The sequence below is a fragment of the Magallana gigas genome, chromosome 9 (genome assembly GCF_963853765.1).
Source record: "Magallana gigas chromosome 9, xbMagGiga1.1, whole genome shotgun sequence".
Classification (NCBI taxonomy): Eukaryota; Metazoa; Mollusca; class Bivalvia; order Ostreida; family Ostreidae; genus Magallana; species Magallana gigas.
Genome location: NC_088861.1, coordinates 49807313 through 49830666, shown reverse-complemented (window position 1 = coordinate 49830666; position 23354 = coordinate 49807313). Strand labels below are relative to the sequence as shown.

The window sequence follows — 23354 nt, the reverse complement described above, 5'->3', positions numbered from 1 at the left end:
AAAGAAAAATTAATATGTAACTATATCAACGCGATGACATTAGTTTGCAATAATTTAACATGGCACTGCCACATGACATTGGGTCATTTGAATCGCAACCAGAGTTGACAATGGGACATCATTACTATTCATTTACATTTGTATGCTGCAGTAAAATATTGTTTAAATAAATACCGGCAGTGACAGGTTGGTTCTTCTGTTGAATGACCTTAGAATTCCGACAATTCACATCAATATTGTAATGTTTTCATTGTCATGTTTGAAAATGTCAAACCGAGGTGTAAATGTTTACTTAATATTTAAATTGGCCATGGTATTCTAACAATTTTCAGTATTACATACGATATTAATAATCTGAGAGGATCACAGATATATATTCACTGTAGAATCGTTGTTCATCTGCAGAACTGTTCAGTGCTGCCTACAAAAGCTCTGCATGATCTATAAACCAACTCTTGGTTAAAATAACTGTCAACAATTATTGCACACTTGTATACGGTAAATGTTTAATTTCTTGATAAAAAATAGTACCAATTTTTCAAGATGATTTCTGTATATTAGGTAAAGTTATATTTTGGCTCCATCATGTCTACGACATCTGCCGAGCCAGGATCTCTCTCGGTTGATTTTTAGCTCACCAGATCCAATGCCTCTGTCATTTGCATCATTGTCATTGTAAATTTTCTCAGAACCACTGGTTTTTAGTCAAACAGAACCAAACTTGAATTTTGCTTGGGAATATATGAAGAAAAATCCTTAAAAATCATCAGAGAATCATCTCAAAAACTAAAACAGAATGGGTCTCAATGTTGTGGAGAAAAGACATTAATTTTAAGCAAAGCTAGCCTGGTGAAAATAGCAAATTTTGTATAATACAGTTATAATGGAAACATTATTCGAGGGCTGGCTTACACCCTATATCCCATATTTTTAAAGTCTTCATTTTTGGTCAGGGTGAGACCCAGGAAAGACAAGTTGACCCTCAAAAGGAAAGAAATGGAGAAGTTGTTATATTTCTAGATTATGAATGGTGAAAAACCTGTTTAAAAAAAAATAATAAATAAAATCCACCCATTCACCCAATATTTTTGCAAATCAGTATGAGAATCTAAACATTAATTTTATGTGGCCTTAAGCTGATTTGGTAAGTTATCATATTGGATATTGTTGGTCATGTAAGTGGTGTGGCCCAAGAGCCTTCTGTTAATAAAAAAGAACAATTACTGTCTGATTAATTGGTTTTGTTGCGTTTTGCGTAATATATTAATATAAACTCACCAAATCTGCACAAGTTCACTGCTTTTTGCCACAAAAACCCAAATCCTGATTAAAAGTTGTTAAAGTGTGAAAAAGGAAGGAAATGGTTTGAAGAGTGATCAACAAATGTTGTACAAGCTGTGATTTTTATAATTTTTGTTGACAAGGGATAATAATAAGTTAAACCATAAATAATGTTAAAAGATTTGAGGGTTTTTTTTGGTCCATCAACTTTTATCATATTGTCATGCACCTAGTAAATTAAAAGTGCGTAAACATCAGTCAATATATCGGGTCTCCTTGGCCCAGTGGTTAGAGTGCTGACACCTTACACTTGAGGTCCTAGGTTCAAGTCCACTCTCAATTTAGGCTAACATAACCACCTGTTATATAAATCCTTGCACCCATTACTCCCTAAGTATATCCTCCATACATTTAAATGATTTGATAGAAACAAGGCAGGACAATGGTTTTTGTTGTTTATTTTTGACAGTGACCTAATTAACAACATATATATAACAGTGTTGTTTACAAACTTTATATCATCATTATCGTCATAGTAACACTCAGTAACAGTTAATATAATAAATAGATCAGCTCTTGCACATTCAGGCAATTCAAAAACAAATTACAAAATGTAAAGTAATGAACAAGTTACAGAATGTAACAAAATGAACAAGTTACAGAATGTAATATGATGAACAAGTTACAGAATGTAACCTGATGAACATGTTGCAAATGTAATATGATAATTTTGATTTACAAAATGTAACATGATGAAAAAGCTACATAATGTAACATAATGAACAAGTTACAGAATGTAACATAATGAAAAAGTTACAGAATGTAATATGATGAACAAGTTACAGAATGTAATATGATGAACAAGTTACAGAATGTAATATGATGAACAAGTTACAGAATGTAATATGATGACCAAGTTACAGAATGTAATATGATGACCAAGTTACGATACATAAATAATCATGAATTCTGTGATAATAACAACTCCATAACAGACTGAGTCAGTTTCTTATCCCATGATCCACATGGTCCAAACACAGAAACGCTGAGCCGGTTTCTCTGGTCAGAACGGTTAGTTAGCTGTGTCCCAAGTTATTCCTCCAACTCTGTCTATGGATAGGGTAGAAAGACAAAGCAATACATTGAAAACCTGAAGCACTGTACCATACTGGACATCTCAGCCAAACATTTAGAATATAAACTTTGGAACAGAAATCAGATATGTAATACATGTAACTCATCTTCATCCCATTTCGTTGATTTTCTAGTAAAACAGAGCAATCTCCTAACTTTGACAATTTCATCATTAAAAAAATCACTATATTTTTTTACAGCAGTATGAATAGAAATGTAGTCATCACCATTTATGTATAACTTGATGCTTGATATCGATGACACATTATTTTGACTCTACACATCACAGACATGTCATTTATAATACAGTACAGCTCTAAAGCATTATATAACAGTCCAACATGGATTATAAAAATACCTACACACCACCAGTAGATCTACTCAGACGACAGATTGTTAGCAAACAAGCATGCCCATTATTGCACAGTCCCTGCTAAAGTCAAGGAAAACTCAACACTAGTACAATGTACTACGGTTCGTTTTATAAAAGCCCAAGATTGACATTCCATATGAATGATAAATTGGATTTGTATACAATAATGAAACATAAGGTACAACTAATTAAGGTCAGCCATCTTGGTATACAGCTATCTGTTGGATACATGTCCCATCTCTGTGTTTGAGGGTTTGTATGGGGAGAGGAAAAGTAAATACGGTAGTCGGGGCGGACACATTTTCTCAAGAGTTGGAATATGACCATGTGAATATGATGATCAAAAATTATGAAACATTTAAATGAAATGAAAAGTCATACAGCTATTTCATGAGAAAAGACCTATTAACCTTATGTTTGAAGACTCAAATTTTAATTTGAAGTAAGCAGCGTTCAAAATAAAATATTCTTTAAATGATATCCACTATAAACTGATGATTCTTGGGTCATTTTTATCTAGAAAACAGCTACAGAGTCATGCAATGACTGGCTTTATTAGTGCACAATGTTCACTTTTGTCACTGAATTTTGACACGTTTGATCATGCATTATCTTAAATTAATACATGCACCCTCACCCCAGAAAATAAATTTTGATAAAATTATCCTAAAAAAAAATAAACAATGTAATATGCAATCCAAGTTTGCGTGTAAGAGTTATTGACCTTTTTCTCTCGTAAAATCTACGTCTAAAACAAAAATCTCAAGCAGTGTTAAGGGGGGAGACAGATCTTGCAGGTTTTGTTGCAAAAAGAAAATGCTGTTCACTACAAAGTACTAAATTACCTTCACTGACAGGAGAGCTACACAAATGACTGTAATGATAAAGTAAAAAGAGGCATAAGATGACAGATGTTATAACATTAAGATCAGAAATCATTTTGTTCATTTCAATTTAATTTACAATATCTAATTGAAGCAAAACAGGAGAAAAAGAGGATAGAAGTGTGCTGATCTATGGCCATAATAGTTATACAGTGTAAACTCTTGAGATTTTGAGGGGAGAATCCATTAACATTCAGCAGACACGGAGGTTATAAGACTTGAGCCTTACGACTTGAGATAGCGGGTTTAGACCTATTTATCAATAAGTGAGTGATGCAGCATCCCTATAAAAGCTTCATCAAATTTGGCACAAAACTCTGAGTTATTTGGCTGAACAATGAATACACACTAACACCTAATTCCCATCTCATCAACACCAGTCAATATGACTTAGGTACATGTATGTTTGAATGAAGTGCTCTAGATCCTATATACATGTATATGGAGTTCATAAAATATATTGCACCTTACTTTTGATCTGACGTTTGAACATTGATCGATCAAAAATAAATACTTGTAAAACATTTGACATTAATTCATACAATAAAACGTTTCATCACAATATAGATTAGATAAATATTGCAAAGGTGTGCACAAAACACATGAAAGCAGTATTCAACTTTGATATGGTGCAAATTTTACAGAAAAAAATTCAAGAACAAGTACAAATGACATGGACTAAAAAAATTTAGTGGGGGGGGTTTGTGGTTGGGACCAGAGCTCAGCACTCAGTATCCTTGAGTTGGACTGAGGGTAGGGACAAGGGGGGTGAGTCCTTGGTGAGGGGAACATTATCTACTCTGTCAGTGGGGACACTATCAGGGTTAGTAGAGTTCACCGCCGTCAGTCTCTCTTTGATATACACTACATTAGATTCATTCCGCGGCTTCCACACGGGAGAATTAATAACCTCCGACGGAACGTTGCTGGTAAATTTAACAGGATTAGCACTGGCCTGAGTGAGCTTAGCCGAGTTTCGACTCGACACGCTCAAGCTCGAGTTGGAAGAACTAACACTCTGCCTATCAGAGCTACAATGGGCGGAGCCATCAGCTGTCGAGTGGGCGGGTCTACTTACTGGTCCAGCCTCCTCCAGGTTGTCGTCGTCCGTCAGATCACCCAGGGTCTTACTTCGAGTCCTGAACCCCGAGTCTGCTTGGTCAATTAACGTCACCGTTTCCTCAAACTCGAGCGAGTGCCTGTCAGGCTCACTACACTGGCTAGATTTACCTCCCCTTTTCTTGCTGAGAGTTCGGTTGTTGGAGCTCAAGGACTCCAAGCGTTTCCCTCCATAGGGAACATAAGTTTTTTTAACTTGGCTTCCATTAGGTAACCCCATCTTACGAACACTTTCACGAATCGTTTGGCGAATTATCTTCATAAAATCAGTCTTTGCTTCTGTAGAGCTGTATAGGGAAAAGAATGTAAAGTTTGCAGATGTAAATTTAACAATTATAATGCAATGGCATTTCTTACATTATTTAAACTTAATATACATGCATATAACTCCAATTGTGACAGTACCATTACTGCTATTTGTTCATTTTGTTAGAAAGATTAGTTTATCATTTGTTACTTCCAATTTTTTTAAGAATCATTCAGTGAAGAAAGATAAAATAAAATGTAAATTAATGCAAAGAAAGATTAAATAAAAATAAATTTATGCAATTACTGGGCATAAAGCCCTCCCTCTACCTTTTACAGAACTGGTTTCCCTCTCTTGTACCTCCTTACCTGTTACAGAACTGGTACACCCTCTCTGGGCGCCCCTCTTTGTCCGAGCGACTGTGAATTAGGTCCCACCAGTAATGGTTGTCCATATCCCCGAGCTTCCCAGAAAGCACCTGGACTTCCTGTACGGGAATGACCGTCCGGAATCTTTCCTGGGATTCAAACACCTCGGTTACGCTTTTTCTGTCCTATTAAACAGTAACAAGAAATCTTTCAAAGCATGAAACTGAGGTTGTTTCATCATTGGGCGAGTTCGATCATTAACTAGAGTTCAACCATGGTATTAAGGAAAACTTATGGTGCGCATGTCTGTGTTCGAACGCACATTGGTTGATGTCTGGTTAAAAAAATGAGAAAGATGTTAATTACTACTTATAATTTTATTGTTTATGAAAAAAGAAGGAAAATAATTTGTCAACACATTGAATCATATGTGTGTGCGCTAAAATTTAACACATTGCATGTTGTGCTGATTAAAATAAGCAAAATTTGGAGGTTTCGCTTGCCGCTGCCATCTTTAAACTACCTGACTAGAGACAGACCAGAGTCTCTCCGTTGGTTGGACCACAGTTCCATTTTAGTCGGACTAAAGTGAGTTCAATCTCATTTTAGTCGAACTACGGTGGCCGTAGTTTGTGATCGAACTCACTCGATCACTGTCTGTTGTACACCAATTGTTTCAGGATTTCATATTAATGTTCATCAAAATAAGAAACTTGACAAAGTTTACTATTCTTAGGATGGCCATAGTTCACAAATTTGAGTTAGCTCGTTAATGTGAATTGATCTACTGGTAAATCCTCAAAAATTAATTCCATTGAATATCGATGGATAAAGTATACAAAACACTTTAGATTCTTCGTCTTACCTTGGCTTTGACCTTTTTCCTGATTTTCTCGCGGCAGACGAACACAACGCCAGACCTGAACACAAACACGATGTTCTCCAGCTCGAGTCCTTTCTTGATCTTGCCGAGGCTGTCACACAGATTACACCACTCCACCGTACCATACATCTGTAGCTCACCTACACTCAGGTCCACCGCCTGTCAATGACCAGCAAACGGTTGTATCAAAAGTCAATATCATCAATACAGCACCAACAGACAGAGTACAGACACAGTTTATAACACAGCACATGGTGAACACGTGTCTATTACTTGAGCGGCACCAATAGAATCCTCAGAGAGCAACTTGTAATATATATAATATGGCTTCAAGTCCATACAACTAAATTAGAAGAGCGAAGAACTAACTTTTCATCCAAATCTTACTTTTTAAAAAAAAAATACATTGTGGAAATGTGAAACTGAGACAAAATTGAGTTGGTCTATGTTTTATGACACCAGGGTCAGCTGTCTGACTTTATTTTTCCTGCTATTCTCTTTTTTTAATAACAATGAGGTTTATAAGGACTGCTTAAAGCTTAGATGCAAAACTTCATATCATTAATATGAGTACATGTAAATACAAAGGAATAAAGAGAACTGCTGCTTTGTGATATATATAGCTACCATTCCTTGAACTATAACTATACGATGCTGCCTGGTCCTTTTTTGTGACGTTTTTGCCAATTTCAGCAATCAGTAATTACCTGTTTGTGGGGGTAAGTCTCTCGGAACACCTTACACAGCTCATCAAACACCGTGCCGTACTCCTCAAAGATTTTCTGCATCTCGTTGATATGTTCCGCCACAGCCTCCATTCCTTTGTTGGCCTCTGAAATCATGCAAGGTCACTATCAATACCAAGGTCATTACCATAACAACATAAAATAATGGAACTGGATAACTCAGTGGCTCTTCATTGATTTAATCCATAATTTACATGTTACATGTTGTGCAATTTCTAATAACATATTGTTTTGATAGGATCACTGTTCACAAATTTACGTGTTCTAGAAAATGTATTTTTTTTATTAAATCCACAAGAACTGATTCCTACGAATATTGATGAAACTACCGTAAAAAATGAACATGGCAGATGTCTGGGTCAGTCAGGTTACACAGGTAAGACACTAATAACCCGACAGGTGATGATGTCATAAGATGATGTCACACAATGCTTACCTGACATGTGATGATGAAACCCATTGCTTACCTGAGAGGTGATGATGAAACCTATAGCTTACCTGAGAGGTGGTGATGTTCGTCAGTATCTGGGTCAGTCAGATAACACAGCTGCTGCAGTAGAAGGGGGTACTTGAGGATCCTCTGGATGGGTTTGATGAGGTACGACTCGAGTGTGGCCGAGTGCTGCTGCTCGGGATTCCGCGAGTGTAGGAACGCCTTCAACGCATCGTTAGCCACTAAAACAATGGAAAGAGATTCCCCATTAAAAGCTTATCTTGTAATCGTAACAAACATACTATATTTGTCTGCACTCTTTAGAGTGATATTGCAGAGATCATACTTGTATTTGCAACCATGGATGGCTACTAACTGCGAATTTATTAAAATGGGTTGAGGATTTTAGTGGTGAGTTTTGTTCACCTTGGTTGAGTTTTTCAGCTGTGAGTTTTGTTTACCTGGCTTGAGAATTGTGACTTGTGAGTTTACTTACCTGGATTGAGTATTTTCTGAGTTCGGCTGTGACTCGCACAGAACGAGCTGTACACCTTGAAGTGGTTGGCGTAATACAGGAAGGATCCGCCCAGGGAGAACAGCACTCTCTGAAATCACAACACAACTATATAATTATATCAAAACACATACACAGCAGCAATATCAGTCATTTACACCCTGTACCTACACTCTACCAGTACTTACGAGGCAATATTATATCTCATCTACTGTAAACCAAGCATTGTACACTTTTAATACTTGCGTAACTGTAGATTCCATTTTTACGTGAGAACTTAATTTCGCAATTCAACCTTTTTGAATAGATAATTGTGAATGCAGAATTTTTATTATAGTTTCCTTTAATTTACATGTCTAAAAAATAAAAGCGAGATATCAAAATCTGTGAGGTGTGCATCTTGCAATTTTAAAGGGATATTACCATAATTTCTCACATATTTGGAATCTACAGTTATGTGTATATCATATTTCATATTATATCATTTATTACTGATTAACCTTCTAAAATAGATTGGTCTGACATTTGATTCAGGCATTTAATATTAGTACATGTACTAATTTTATACATTTCATGCGTGAAAACTTGTTTGCAGCAATAAGACTGTGTGAAGAAATAGATGATGTATCAATGCAGTGCTTGGTTGACAGTAGATATATCATTCTGTCTTTTATAGTAAAACTGTTTCTTTACAACACCTGTATAGTTTAATCTCTTAATTACGGTATCTCTAATTAAAGTCTCATCTCTTAAATAGTAACCAGCAAAGTCTCAATTAAATGTTGGTAAGTAAAGCATTATGGTTCAAGTGGTTTATTTTCATGCAGCTTTTTTAACTCTTTTTATTTCATATGTAGTAAAAGTTAAAACAAAACTAATTTGTTAACAAAATTGGTTGTCCACTTCCTTTCATTAACTGCATCTCTAGTTACAATATTCAAAATCACACTGAGATTTTAAAAAATTATGCAATATGACAATTATTAACTCTAGTGTGGATTAAATGGCTTGATGATAGCAGTTAACAGGGATCTTATACAGATCTGCAGATCTAGCAACACACAGCAAGGGGATAGCAAAATGGTACAATATTCACATTTGCTGGATTTTTCTGCCAGTGCAAAATTATTTTGCAATTATATTTTTGGCAATGAATTACTGATCATAAAAAAAAAAAAAATGAATAACTGCAGAAAAATCCAGTAAAACAGTACTGTAACTAAAACAGAAAAAGCTCAAGAATTCAAAGACATCTCCCAGCCAGCAAACTCACACAGATTCACAAAACTCACAAAGACTCACACGAACTCGATGTTTGATTGGAATCCAGAACTAAAATATCATACAGTATTCTCAAACAGAGAGCATAACTTTAAGTTTTTGTCTATACTATATATTCTAAAGCTTTCTTCTTCTACAACAGCATTTTGGAATTCAAACAGAATATTTGGTACTAAGTATTCATTCATTACTACCTTATTAATACTACAGTTTGTATTTTAACTTTTAAATTAGAGATTTGTTTGGGCACTCTGTATAGCATTTCAATGGTGTCAGTGCTAGTAGAGTTTAGTTATAGTGTTGTAAACCAGTCTGTGTTTTACAATATATAAGAATTATCTCATCATTGAGATAGATAGGGTACACAAACAACACAAAGTTATGTACAACATTCAATAAAATTTAAGTGTGGAGAAGTAATAAATTATCAAAAGAAATACATGTACTGTCAACTAAACTTCTAAAGAACAGATATATAACAGTGTAGTAGCTTTCTCCTATCAAAGCAGCTTCTAAATATAGATTATATACAGTAGGCAATGTGGCTGATAAACACTGATCTACACAATATACAGTGGGTATATACATATAGAGAGGTGGGCGGGGCAATATAGACAGGTGGGCGGGGCAGCCTCAGACATACCCTCAGTTCCAGATCCTACAAGAGTTAAGCAAGAGTTGCAGTTCTTGTACAACTACTTGTACCCAAACCATACCATAAGTAAGCACCATTTACTAACTTTAGTTAAGTGGATTTTGGAGCTTGATCTTTAAGTTTTGAGTACTAATTGTATCATGTTGATACAGACTTTAAAACAATGAAAATTGAAACATAAAAGGCAAGTGTTTTGCAATCCTTTTATATCCTTATTTGGTGCTATATTTCAAGCAAATGCTTTTTTTTAATTTTCAAACATTAGACATTCAAGTGATTTAAGTGTAAAGAAAGGTTTCAAATCTCCATCTCACAAAGATATCATGCTGTGATCTTCATTCACCAAACTGAGTAAATATTGTTCATATCCTAGTGTATTAATACTGAAAATTATTAATGGAATAAAAATCTGGGAAGATCACACTCAGGTGCTGTTTTACATTTAGTAAAGGGACAGTGTCTTTAATCCATCACAAACTACAAGTCAGTTACAAGAGAAACAATTCTCTCCCCCCAAAAAAAGAGTGCATCACCATGGCAACAGTGACATTAACCTACCCTGAAGACCTTGGGGTCCTCTGTCTGGAAGAAGTCCCCCTCCAGCTGGATGGCCTCCTCCAGGCTGATCAGGAACTGCTGCTGGAAGGTCACGATCTCCTGGATGTTCCCAAACAACTGTTGGATCTCGCCGGAGGTCAGGAAGGTTGCGGACTGTAGGGGGATCAGGTACTGCTCCGTCAGACAGTTCAGGTCCTGTACAAACAAAGAACAGGACTCAAGGTCATACAGGTCAATAAAGGTCAAGTTAACAAGGGGAGGCACTTAAGGTAAAGGTAAGCTTATCACATTTACAAAGAAAGATTTAAGGTAAAAGGGAAAGAAGTCAATATCAAACAGACTTCATTAAAACAAGAAAAGGAATTTTAGGTCAATGTCATGTAAAGGTCATCATCATTGTAAAAATAATATCAGCTCAAGATAATCAAAAGACACATTAAAGACACAAGGCGTGACTCTTCATCTTAGTATAAATTAGCCATCTGAATTAAGCATTGACTTCATATAGTTTCACCCACCTTGACATAAGCACGCTCGGTTTCGATGAGCTCCATTATGACTTTGCGTAGTTTCTGGGCCTCAGACAGAGGTTTACAGTTATGATGGACGTGGCTATCTAAAACACTCGGCTCACTTCCTGTCCGACAAATGGCCGTCACCTGCTCTGCATTCTAAAGAAACAAGAAATCCATCAACAATTTATCACAAGTCTGCATGTTTTCTGTGTGAGAATTGTTAACTTTAAGATTTTTAAAGCTTCAAACATCAAACAATTCTGATTATCTGTAAGAAATGTTTCTTAAATATCTTTTATTTCCATGTCACCTTTGTCAAACAAAGTACATGTTGTATCTACATATAAACCAGTAAATTCCTGAGACACAAAGATCAATTAAACAACGTCCCTACTGCTCACCTTAATCAGATGATCTATCTGGGGACCAGCTAAATCGGGCAGGGAACCAGGTTTACGGAGACAATCCACTTCATCCTGGTTGGAGTTTTCTGTAAAATAGAGAAAAATTTCTCATGTCATTTTTTAACAATGATATATATATTATTCACTATTTTCATGGACATATCATATTGCACAAATTACTCAAGCAGATATTACATTAAAATGTGTCATATCAAAAAAATTCAAAATTGCAAAAAAATGACAGGAGTACCGGTAAATGGAAATTATTTCAATGATTTCATTTTTGCAAAATTTACAAAACACAAGAAAACAAAAAATAGTTATATTGAGGAATGACAGTGAGACTGAGAGCACAATTTGACCCCTGACCTTTGGGTGATGGCACAGTGAGATTTTCAATGACTTTCTCCGGGATACGAGACTGAGAGGGTGGAGGAGGACACATCATGTTGCTGATTTCTGATTGGCTGCCTGTGACGGCCGCCGGGCAGTGATTGGTTCGCAGTGAGCGGACCGTGACGACTAGAGACTTGGACTCGTGGAGCAGGGTTTCTATGTAGACCATGTCCAGGTCTGAGACAATTTTACTGTTAATGACTAGAATCTCGTCCCCCACGCTAAGCACTGCAAGGAAAGAACAAAAATCTCAATGCTTTACACACTCAGAGCCGGAGACACAAAAAGAAAAAATAATCTTAAATCAAATGAATGGAAATATGATACTGTATACAGAGTTATTTTCGCCCCGTGTAATTTTCGCCCTTCTACACTTGCTAACAGTTTCCCCCTGTCTTAAATTCACCCAGCCACAGTTGTGTTTAAAGAAAGATAATATAAGATATTGAAATTCGCGCCGTCTTCAATTAAATCATCCGCTTGAAACGAGGACGAAATGGGCAAAACTAAAATGGGGGCGAATATTTCCTAGTATACAGTATTGCATGTAATAAATACTTCTGAAAACTGAACTTCTGATTCACTACAAGCGTTTTACTGGTATAGATACTTCTGAAAATTTTATGAGGCTCAAGATGGATTTGCCGTTTTATAATACATGTATATATTTACCTCCAAACAAAGACAACATTAATACATGATGTGAATTTATATCAATAACTTCTTAACAGACAACGATTTAATTTTTCTGGGTCATATAGTTGTCAGTTGACATTTGTGAGGTCAAATGTTAATCTTAAAGATAACTGCCTGGACCAATACGGTGACTTTTAAACTGAATAAACTTTTGACAAACTCACGACTTCTGTGTGCCACGCTCCCGGGGGTCACCTGACTGACATACAGGCGGAGCTCATCGTCCTTGTCAAAATCCTCCGCTAGCTCCGCCTCCACCGTAAAACCAAACTCCGTTTCTCCCGGGGACTTGGTCAGATGTAACTGTACGACGGACTTCTGACAAACCTCGATCGACTCGTACTTCTGGGAAAAAAAGTTTCATTGATACATGAAGCTGTAGTTTATCACATGTTAAATCACTCAAAAAGTTGTATATACTCCTTTAATTTGATCCATTCACAAAGCCTTACCATCCTCTTTTTTCCCAGAAAGATATTTTTTGAAAAATATGTTTCTACTTTAATCATAATTGTTAATACATGTAAATCTAAAAGGTCCTAACTAGGTTTTAAATCATAAAGTTTGCAAAGTTGATAAAGCCTACCATGTTTTTGATGTTATCTTTGGGGTCCAGCACTATGTAGGTATTGGGGGGCGTGTCAGATTGCGTAATGCGTACGTAATGGTCCAGCGGGTCGAGCTGTCGTTTGTTACAGACCGACTCCAATAGATCCTGGGCCGTACTCTGCTTGTTAACCTTCACCAACAGAGTCTGAAATATAAACACAGAGCTACAAACATATAGTTAGAAATATATACTTAGAATTAATCAAAAATTTTACAAGTGTCTATACAAAAAAACCATGACCATTTTTTTTCCTTTTTCTCTGTACAAAATTATAAAGCCTGGTTATGGTCAGAATAAAGTCTTTGAAAGGCGTGTTGTTTTAAGGAAAAAGATAATGGAAAACCCTCTGACTACAAGAAAACTATATATCTCATAAGCCTAGGGAGACATTAACACAATAATTACCCACAATGCATCACAAATGGTCTGTCCCCACCACACAAAGCCCCACAGCCCAAGCATCATGGCTATCTCTTAAAATACACTCTTCTGTCGGAGGATTACATGTTCACGGCTCAGAATTCCAAAGCCGCGGGCATGTGATCATTATTATTCATAAGATCCCCGCAGCGGAATTTGTCAAAATGACAGCAGAAGTCTGCGTTAAATTAATTAGAAATCTCAACTTGGTCAACCCAGTGTAATTGTAATTCCCAGCACAAAAGGAATCTCTGTTCTTGTCACTGAGCTTAAACATCTTAGAGTGAAGTGAAATTATAATAATGATCATAGTGAGTGACCTCTATCTTTCTTACTTACAGTTTATATACATGAGCTACATACATAAATGTATTTAATTTGTTCACTTGATTTGTAGATACATGTGTATATTATAACTATACTTATACTGAAATTTACTGTAATCTTGCAAATAGAGTATCAATGTATTAATTCAGTCTTTAACTTCATAGTTATATACTAGTATCTATATACCGTACATGGGATTTTTTCACCTCCACAAGTAGAAAATTAAAATATTCATTCTGTGGATGATCAGTTAACATGTTCATCTGTAGATAAATTAGATGTAGATTTGTGACTTATCATGCTTATGTAAATAATAATGGACCATACCAGCAAATCTGTCCCATCTCTCTGGGAGAGTCCCCCCCCCCCCCATCCTTCTACATTGTATACTAATACATGATCATAACTTATTGTTTAAGTTTTATTATAGTAGAGCTGTCAACCAATAATGATATCAATGTGAATTGTTTTCATTTTCTGCAGCAAAGTCACCTTTGAGAGAACCATCAGATACACAATCCCATGTTATAGTCAATTGTTGCTTAATTTTATACATGCCATACTCTATACTGAATAACCATGAAATTAATTAAATCTTAGCCAACTTTGGCACCTTAAATATTTCAGAGAATTGCTTGACATTTTGGTTACCATCAGCTTCCTTGAACTTAATTCTTTTTTAATTAAATCTAATAGTAATACCGTCATTAAATACAAATACCTACCCTATCTTATTCCTAGTCATAGCCATAAATTCCATTACTCCATGTTAAATAAACAAATATTGACACAAAGTTATTCCTATGCCTCCAAAACTTCCAAGTAATATTCATGCAATAACGAGCCCAATTTCACACAACAGTAGAAATCAAATAAGAATACACACAAGGAATGCCAATACACATCACCGAGTGATCACAGTGCAATAAAAACATCAGCTAGTGTGTGTCCGATTCCTTGTTCCTCAATCATAAACATTCATCACCTGTACTTGACAATACAGGAAATGACCGGCCCTCTATAGTCCACTCACGGACAGATTAACTGACCAGTACACCCCCCCTCAGGCTATGCACGCTAATGACAAAACTCTCTGCAAGCATTCTCACGTAACAAGTATACTTAACAAATTTGTTTCATTATTGGTCACTTGTAAAATGGCCACTTACAATCTTATTGGTCAGCTCTGAAATCTGTACAGTGTATCACAATAGTAAACTGAGTTTATAAAGACTTGGAAAAACTCAACATTATATACATGTATTAAACAACTCGGAGAGGAATTCCAAAATGCAATTTCTGATAAAACCCAGTAAAGAAAATTTTCCAGGATGTATGTGTGTAGTTTTACTAGCTATATGTCCTATATAATATTAGCTAACATCCAGACATTTTAAATATGATCGATTTCTTTTTCTCTGACACTGAACCCCTACCACTGTGTCAAATATCTTACACTTGACATTGAAAATCAATTCAAATTTGCAAAATTTGGGAGGAAAAACATACATTGCCTACCTTCAAAATGATTTAAATCTGTCCAAAATATTTCCACATTAGAGTATGGTAATCAGTTTTTATTCTACACATATGTGTGCGTGGGCTCTGAATCAAACACCCAGCAGGGGACATGGAGTTTCTGAGCAGTCGCCCAAGTGAAATATCTACTGCCTATGTAAGATATCTGCCGCTTATCTCGTACCAAAATCTCCTTACACTGCAAACTTCAGACTGCCTCCCCCATCACCCCCCAGCCCCACCCCCCCCCCCCCCAGCCTTCTTACCATTCTACTGGTGAACTCCTGGGCCACAGAAAGACTCCATCTTAGTGACAATCAAGTCCTCCATAACCTCCACAGTACCCACACATGGAGCTTTCGACCTCGATTTACACAAATGTAAAATTGCAGCTCAATCACACTTGGAGAAATCAGCAAACACTGAAAGCACTTAGTTCCATTCCAAAGAATATTAAAGAGACCAGGAATCACATAACTTAAGAATCGCCCGGTATAATTATAGATCTGCTAACGAATCGTACCATTATTACAGCACAGTCAATAACTGAAGATCAATCATTTTCTACCCTCCTATAGGAGCTAGGTGCTTAATGAGTGAGGCTCTTATTGACAATGATGACAGAGCAGTGAAAGCATTAAGTCTTACAATGGTCTTACACAGGTCTAACAAAGGTCTTACAAAGATCTTATATAAGGGTCTCACAAAGGCTGGGATCAGTGCGAGATCAGAGGATTCCAATAGATCTGACTGACTGTACAAGAACCCGCCACATCAAAACCCAATAAGTCCCCTCCCCCTTTTTGCTCCATTCATAGATTTCTGTCTGAGAGCTTCATTCACCTTGACTTGCTCTTTAAATACTCTTCAATCACACAGTCTGGGTATAATGTAAATTTCCCTGTGTGATATATAAAGCTACCTGTACTCTTGGGAAAACAAGGACAGGTATAAATAGACAGGATCACTTCACCCTGGATTCTTGGGAGAAACAGATATTTAATGCGTAGATTTTCTGTAATATCCTTCGTTCTTCAGAGAAACTGCTAAATATCACTGAATACTAGGTTTTTAGAATCATTGATGCTTCGGAGAAACATGCAGATTTCAATGTATAGGTTTTCTCAATTCTAAGGCAAGGGCAAGTGTATGCCTCTGTGAGTAATTCAGTCTCTCTCTCTGGTCTTACTCTCTGTCTATCATTTACCTGATTATTGGGCAGGGCCACGGTCTCAGAGAGAGAGCCTGGGTCGGACACGATGGACAGATTCTCGGGACTGTCCATGTAGAGATCAGCGACCACCTCGTCAATGTCTGTAGCCTTGTACACCGTGCTGTAAAAAGACAGAACCTAATATAAGAAGTACATCGTAAGTGTTCACTGTAAGTACATGTATAGGAATGTGGACCCATATCTCCCTCCTTTCCAACACACCCCTCTCCCACATACATCAATGTTTGTCGCATTGTATACCATGATGTGGAAATACAAGGTTACTAAATTCAAACTGTTAGATGTTCATGAAACTTTAATCCACCAACTCCCCCCCCCCTTTGATTCAATGTCTGTGGCCTTGTCCACCTGGCTGCAAAAGGACTGATTAACCACAGAATTACCAATTACCCTGGGGGGTGGGGTGGGTTATAAGCTTATCAGCCTGACTTAGTATTGGGACTGTGGTAATACTTGGTGGTAGGGTAATACACTTACAGTCCAACACTTCCATTAACCTCTCTCTATCAGTCTGACTTAGGATCTGGACAGTGGTAATACTTGGGGGGGGGGGGAGACTTACTGAGTATCTGGACTGTGGTTATGGACAGTTTTCCTGTGGTACCGGAATGTCCCGTCCCCTCGGGGGGAGAGCATCCCTCCCTGGTGCTTCCCCCTCCCGTAGATGTTGGGGACAGTCAGGGGTTTCCTCGCGGCCACCAGAGCATGGAATGAGGTCACGGTGAACACCCCAAGGCGACCCAGGGTCGACTTGGTCGTCTTGGAAGCACTACCCAGCAGCACCTGAAAAAGGACAGGTAAACTGAAATGCAGATTTCAACAGACAAAAGATGGGGATATCATCGGCAAAGAATCCAATCCTGTTTTTTCTGTGGATGACAACTGACAGTAAAAACGGATCAAACAGTACACCAGTGTGTCTTTCTGATAAAATAAGAATCGCTTAGCTATTGAAATCAAATTTATAAGCATAGAATCAGAAAAATAAAGCACCATTGCTCAATGGTTAAGTAACTGATGAACTGTAATGAATGTGTAGCTAACTTCAGTCTGTTTATGAAAATATTGTTTATGAGAGTATTTACAAATTGTCTGACCAATGGGAAGTCCCCTTTTGAATTAAATCTTTTAATCCAATGAATACTTAATGATTCAAATCTACAGCCTATCAGTTACGTAATCTATACATATATATTTCACTCTAGGTCAATTATACAATATTGACATTTTATATTAATTTATTATTCAAATTTTTCTTGTAAATGAAAACTTTTTCTGATAAGAAATGGACTGATTGATTAACGATGAATGGAAACATCAAGATAGTTCAGGTCAGATTATCTTGAGGTGATCAGTGTAAGGGTCCACTTTAATCACAGGTGATTATCTCAGGTAATCATCACTAATTACAGGTACGAATTGTAAATAAAAGATCATAAATAACAGATCTGCCACGAGCCATGTGTCGCTATCATTGTCACTATCGTGGCCCGCAGCTAGAACTCTGCACTGCTAGTACACACATCTCTAAAGATCGGACTTAAACGACACATCTACGGGCATTAAGTATACAGAACAAAGGGCTCTCTGCATCTAATTGTTATTTCCTGCTAAAGTTTAATTCTGGACTTGAAATGACCAATAAGTGGGCAGTATGATACAATTTAGTGATTGTAATTGGAGACTATCGGTAGATATAACATGTATAAGTTATTTCAATATTGATCCGATTACTTCCTTGTTTGACGAACTGGAGAAACCAAAAGAGTTACTTCCCTCTACCATGCTCTGTATATGAATATGTATTTAAATGTATTAATATGTATGTAGAGTTTTATAGAATAAACATTCACAAATCACAAATGACTGCTATGTTGACTCTATATCTCTAGTCAGAGAACATTCAGATATTCCACCAAACTTTTCAGTAATTCTCTGCAGAGAGCTAATTAGATAATATAGTCAGCATATGATATCAAAGGACACTGCACTGAATCACTGATGCCATCCATATCTGTTCACTGGTAATTCAACAGAAAGCTGAAGTTCATATTCAGCAATTCTTAAAAGGAATTGCTAAATTAAAGTCAAGGTAAGATCTAAAATTTTCAAACGTTGCCATGATTTCTCCAAATCTATTGATATTACATTTTAATGCTAGATACACTGGTAACCAATGACTTTTGACCTAGCTAACCCTATCCCTTCCTTGGTTTCAACTCCTTCTCTAAAACTCAAATGATCTGCTTGCATGCTACAATGACACCCTTTGACCTTTGACCTACCTTGGGGTTGGGGAGCTCTGTTCCTTGCAGCGAGGCGCTGTAGCAGCGGAACCGGTACTGTTCTATAAATAACTTCTCCAGATTCTCTTCCCATTGGGCGATCTGTCGGATGATGGCCGTCCGACTTCGCGGGTCAGTGACCACTGTCAGCTGGAGCTCTGCCATTTTCCTCATCTTCAGGTCCTATAACAGAAATAATTAAGGAGGCTCATGGACTGTGGCTATCATATAGTGTTTTTTCTATCTCTGGACAGAGAAGAGTTTAGTTTTCAATGTGGAATTATATCCATTACTTATCGTATTGTTCTATTTTTTTTTAGACAAAAAAAAAGTTTGATAAATCAAAATTTAGATGACGTGGAAAAAATCACTAATGTAAGAAATGCAAGCAGATTTTACAGTTCTAATGTGTTTATTTTTCAATAAATAAGGAAGTGTGTGAAAAATTGGCAACAATCTTCCTTAAGAACAACTCCTACAGATTTTTGCTAGCCCTGAATAAAACTTCAGATCTGCATCATGAAATAAATGGAGTTACTGAAATAAATGGAGTAACTCTCTAATTTCTTCCTTCCTTAACTTACAACATCAATATTTGTCTCCAGTTTGTGAAGTTCTTTCTTCATCAGTCGAAGCGTGTTGTCCTTCCCATGTTGCCGAGCGAACGATGAAGCGCAGGCTGAATGGACGGCACAGATCCAACTCTCCTGTTCCATTGGTGACGTCGCCTACCACAGAAAAAAACCAAACATCAATCACTCAGTGATAATCATATCAATGTAGATTCCTTATTTTACGCAAGTACTTAATTCCGCGATTCAACGATTAACCATCAAATCGTGAGAACATAAAATCATGAATGCCGAAATTTTATCTTAGTTTCATGTAGTTAACATGTGTCCCAAAATTAAAAGCGTGATTTTAGAATTCGCGAGACAGAATTAATTTCTTGCGTTTAATTAGGATTTACATTATCACCAAATGAAGCAAGATTTTAAACCTGTCATTTACAGCGTCTATGAAATCTGTTCTATGAAACTCATGGTTTAGTGTTCATTGAAAAGTTATAAATATCCAAAAACAGATCTGCAATAAAAGCTAACACTGGTGATGAATATTATTATGCTGAATTCTCTGGGTTTTTTATCTTCTTCAGTTGCAATAAAACTTTCAAATTGGTGGGTTCTTTTGCCTTTTGTCCCTCACCTCAAATAGATAGGCATCGCCAAACGCAGTGCTGACCGAGAAGATGTTGTCTCGCTTTGGATGCTCAGGAACTGCCTGGGCAATAGCACCCTCTATCACTACAAAACAAGTCTCGGTACAGTTACTCTATGATTGTACGAACAGAACAGAAAGTTTGTCAATGTGACAAGGTTTTATATTAGTTCCAATATCTTCTAGTTATATACTTCAATACCCAGGTAATACCTATACATGTATTTTCTACCTTGCATGAACTCAGAACAACAGTAGAGCTGTGGACTAAATGTCTACTGGAAAACATCATGCTACGGTACTGGGCGGTATATCCTGGGTATATTATGGTATATATATATGGTACCTATGTTACCTAGAAGAAGTAGCCCACTTAAGGTCTGATATCTACGGTGTGAAATGGTACCTAGTATTTGGTATTTACGGTATGTAAAGTAACCAGTACACACCAGGGAATCCTTTATTGTGTAGCATTTCTTTATTTACCAAGTATATGTCGTGGTATGCTGTCCTCGGTTACCGCCGTTTCCTCGCTGCAGTCATAGAACAACAGCACCGTCCCCTTCAGACACACCCAGTAACGCTTCCACTTCCTGCGCGGAGCCAGCTCCAACTTCCTCTTCCTGTGAACCAGCCAATTCTTGACCACCAGCCATCTGCAAAATATCACGTACATTCACAAATCAGGAAAGAGTTGCAGTGATTGTTCATGTACATCTAATCGACATTATTCCTGAACACTGCAGAAACATAAACTTCACGTAAACACACAATACAGTTCAATGCGGCTTACCCTGCCTTTCTGATGGCCCCACTCTGTCGGTGACAAACTCGGGCTTCGGCCTCGGTCATCGTGTGGATAGAATCGTCACTCTCCGCCCCATCATCCTCCCACAGCTGTATAAAATTACAATTACTAAAATCCTGTCTCTAAATTTTCATTTCAACCATACAATTTGTTATAAATTAATCCTATTAATCCCTTCTTTAACCTAAATGTTCCTGAAACTTATTATGGTACAGAAATATGCTGATTTATAGCTCAGCTATATTCACCCTACTCGCAATCAGAAATTTGGCTAGATTATTTTTCCCGGTAACTCTTTTCCCAGAATTATCACGGTTACTTTTATAGAATTTTCATTTGTATTCTGCTGTATACAGTTGATACACCCTCCCCTGAAGAAATTCGCCCTGGTTACTATGGTTACCTCTGTGGGGTTGTACTGCCGCAGGTCAGAGGTGTCACCGAGCTGATTGATCAGGTCGCTATGACGACCACTGCTACTGCTGCCACGACTACTGGCTCCAGACGACCCTGCCCCTGTAGTCGAGGGATTGACCTCTAGCCCTGGAAATCAACCAATCAAAGGGCAAGGCTAATTAAGTGGTCATTTTTATAAGAATTGTTTTGTTTTTAACAGAATGAGTTACTGTAAAATTTACTGATAATTTCATAAGAAACTTTTATATGACTCAATGTCTAAGAACTTTTTGAGCGACAGATTTTGTTCAAAGGAAAATAAATTGATATTTTAATGGGAAAACAGTTTTATGTATAATTATAAAACTGTTTCATTACTTTTCAATTAAATCCTGAAAATGGTATTTTCCCACAGAATGAAGTGATAAGTGTGTTTGAAATTATCTTTGGATTGTACATGTGGTTTTCCCTATTTTCATATAAACATTTGTTAAAATTAATCCAACATGAAATTTTAAGCCTATATGCTCTTAGATTTTATATAATAATATATCAACACTCATAAGGTTTTCCTCATCTGCTACGATCTCACAGAAAATATAGAAACAGATGAATGGGACAGTGTTATGGCAAATATCTACATTAAAGAGCCGACAAATCTTTGATGACTTCACCCAATGAGCCACTCTTTGTCTCCGCACAATGTACAAACGTTAGCATTATATCTTGCCCGTCATCATAATAATTACATACAGCATTCGCCCACCGTACACCCAAACTCTGGTTTGTCAAGATCGTGCAGCGGAAACCAGAAGTTTTCTACCAAATCTCGTTTTAGAGATTTCATTTGCCTTTACATATGAGAGAGGCATTAAACAGAAACAAATAGTTATATCAACACTCTGAACATAAAATGAACTAATAAATATAGAATGCATGAGAGCATCAGAGTACCAATGATCACCTAACATGATGATTCTCCCACAAAACTAACTCTAACCTGAGTGGATAAATGATAAGAATTTCCTGAGCATAATGTCGGCCTGTTGTCCTTGAGTTACATACAAGTTACATTTGGTGTACTCAGCACTGGTACGAACAGACCAGGAAATAAATTGTTGGTGGGATGGAAGTTATTGAGTTTCAATAGCGACAAATGGAAAGGAAACTCAGGAAATTGGCACAGGGACACAGGGACAATGGGAAACACATGATTCTGATACATACTTAATTCCTACACTGTGCACAGAGTCCATCAAAATAAAAGTTCAGGAACGAGAACATAAAATCCTGTTACCATGGAAACAGTATGTTGACCTTGATGACATCATTGGCCATATATCTACCATTGGCAAATATCACTATTGCATTTGAATAATATAAAAAATCACTTTTTGAATTTCCAAATAATTTTTGAAAATTTCAAGAAATCTAATTGGTCTCCAATCTCTAATTACGCATTCATATTTTTTATCAAGAATGAATCTTGAACACTCGAATGTCTCCATTAGTATCAACATACAAAGAGGGGGATACTTAGCACATGGCAGAGCTGTATTCAGTCGGTCTTGTAAATAACCAATTAATGCAGCATCAAACAGCCATCCATTAGCACACATTATTGAAGAAACACATACCTTATCTCTATCATAATCTCTCAATCTTTGCATCCTCAGATAATCCAAATAAACCCCTCTAAACAGCAGTCTCCCAGCTGCTATATGTTATCTCTCTCTCTCACTATCTGTCTCTCTCTCCTCTCTCTCTCTCTCTCTCTCTCTCTCTCTCTCTCTCTCTCTCTCTCTCTCTCTCTCTCTCTCTCTCTCTCTCTCTCTCTCTCTCTCTGTCTCTCATATATTGCCCCGGTTTACCCTGTTACAGGATTATAAACACCCTATTTCATATAACTGTGTCCTTTTTAAATTTTAAAACTGAAAAGTAATTGAATACAACATAAATCATGGTATCAAAATAAATTAGAATGGCTACTCATCTGATCTCTCTCTCTCCTCTCTCTCTCTCTCTCACATGCAAAGTTTTATGCCTAACTA

General features: G+C 36.8%; 1 protein-coding gene across 9 annotated transcripts in view; it reads right to left on the bottom strand.

Moving 5' to 3' along the window:
* Positions 1 to 1722: 1722 nt before the first annotated feature.
* The window catches only part of LOC105331449 (protein still life, isoform SIF type 1), a 48250-nt gene continuing 26618 nt past the window's right edge, over positions 1723 to 23354 (bottom strand). For 4 of the 9 annotated variants that reach the window (XM_066071658.1, XM_066071659.1, XM_066071662.1 and 1 more), the window contains 21 exons: positions 21311 to 21450; positions 20893 to 20996; positions 20586 to 20755; positions 20088 to 20185; positions 19466 to 19609; positions 18882 to 19064; positions 17159 to 17379; positions 16570 to 16696; positions 13074 to 13241; positions 12652 to 12832; positions 11765 to 12019; positions 11393 to 11481; positions 10995 to 11147; positions 10477 to 10671; positions 9285 to 9314; positions 7965 to 8073; positions 7534 to 7710; positions 6997 to 7121; positions 6272 to 6448; positions 5407 to 5591; positions 1723 to 5078 (listed from right to left, as the gene is read on the bottom strand). In XM_066071658.1, the coding sequence (XP_065927730.1) occupies positions 4394 to 5078; positions 5407 to 5591; positions 6272 to 6448; positions 6997 to 7121; positions 7534 to 7710; positions 7965 to 8073; positions 9285 to 9314; positions 10477 to 10671; positions 10995 to 11147; positions 11393 to 11481; positions 11765 to 12019; positions 12652 to 12832; positions 13074 to 13241; positions 16570 to 16696; positions 17159 to 17379; positions 18882 to 19064; positions 19466 to 19609; positions 20088 to 20185; positions 20586 to 20755; positions 20893 to 20996; positions 21311 to 21450 (3716 nt within the window). In that variant the 3' untranslated portion in view covers positions 1723 to 4393. Of the gene's footprint in view, positions 5079 to 5406; positions 5592 to 6271; positions 6449 to 6996; positions 7122 to 7533; positions 7711 to 7964; positions 8074 to 9284; positions 9315 to 9906; positions 9922 to 10476; positions 10672 to 10994; positions 11148 to 11392; positions 11482 to 11764; positions 12020 to 12651; positions 12833 to 13073; positions 13242 to 16569; positions 16697 to 17158; positions 17380 to 18881; positions 19065 to 19465; positions 19610 to 20087; positions 20186 to 20585; positions 20756 to 20892; positions 20997 to 21310; positions 21451 to 23354 lie in introns of all 9 variants that reach the window. The other 5 variants (XM_066071666.1, XR_010709404.1, XM_066071665.1 and 2 more) reach the window with 5 other exon arrangements.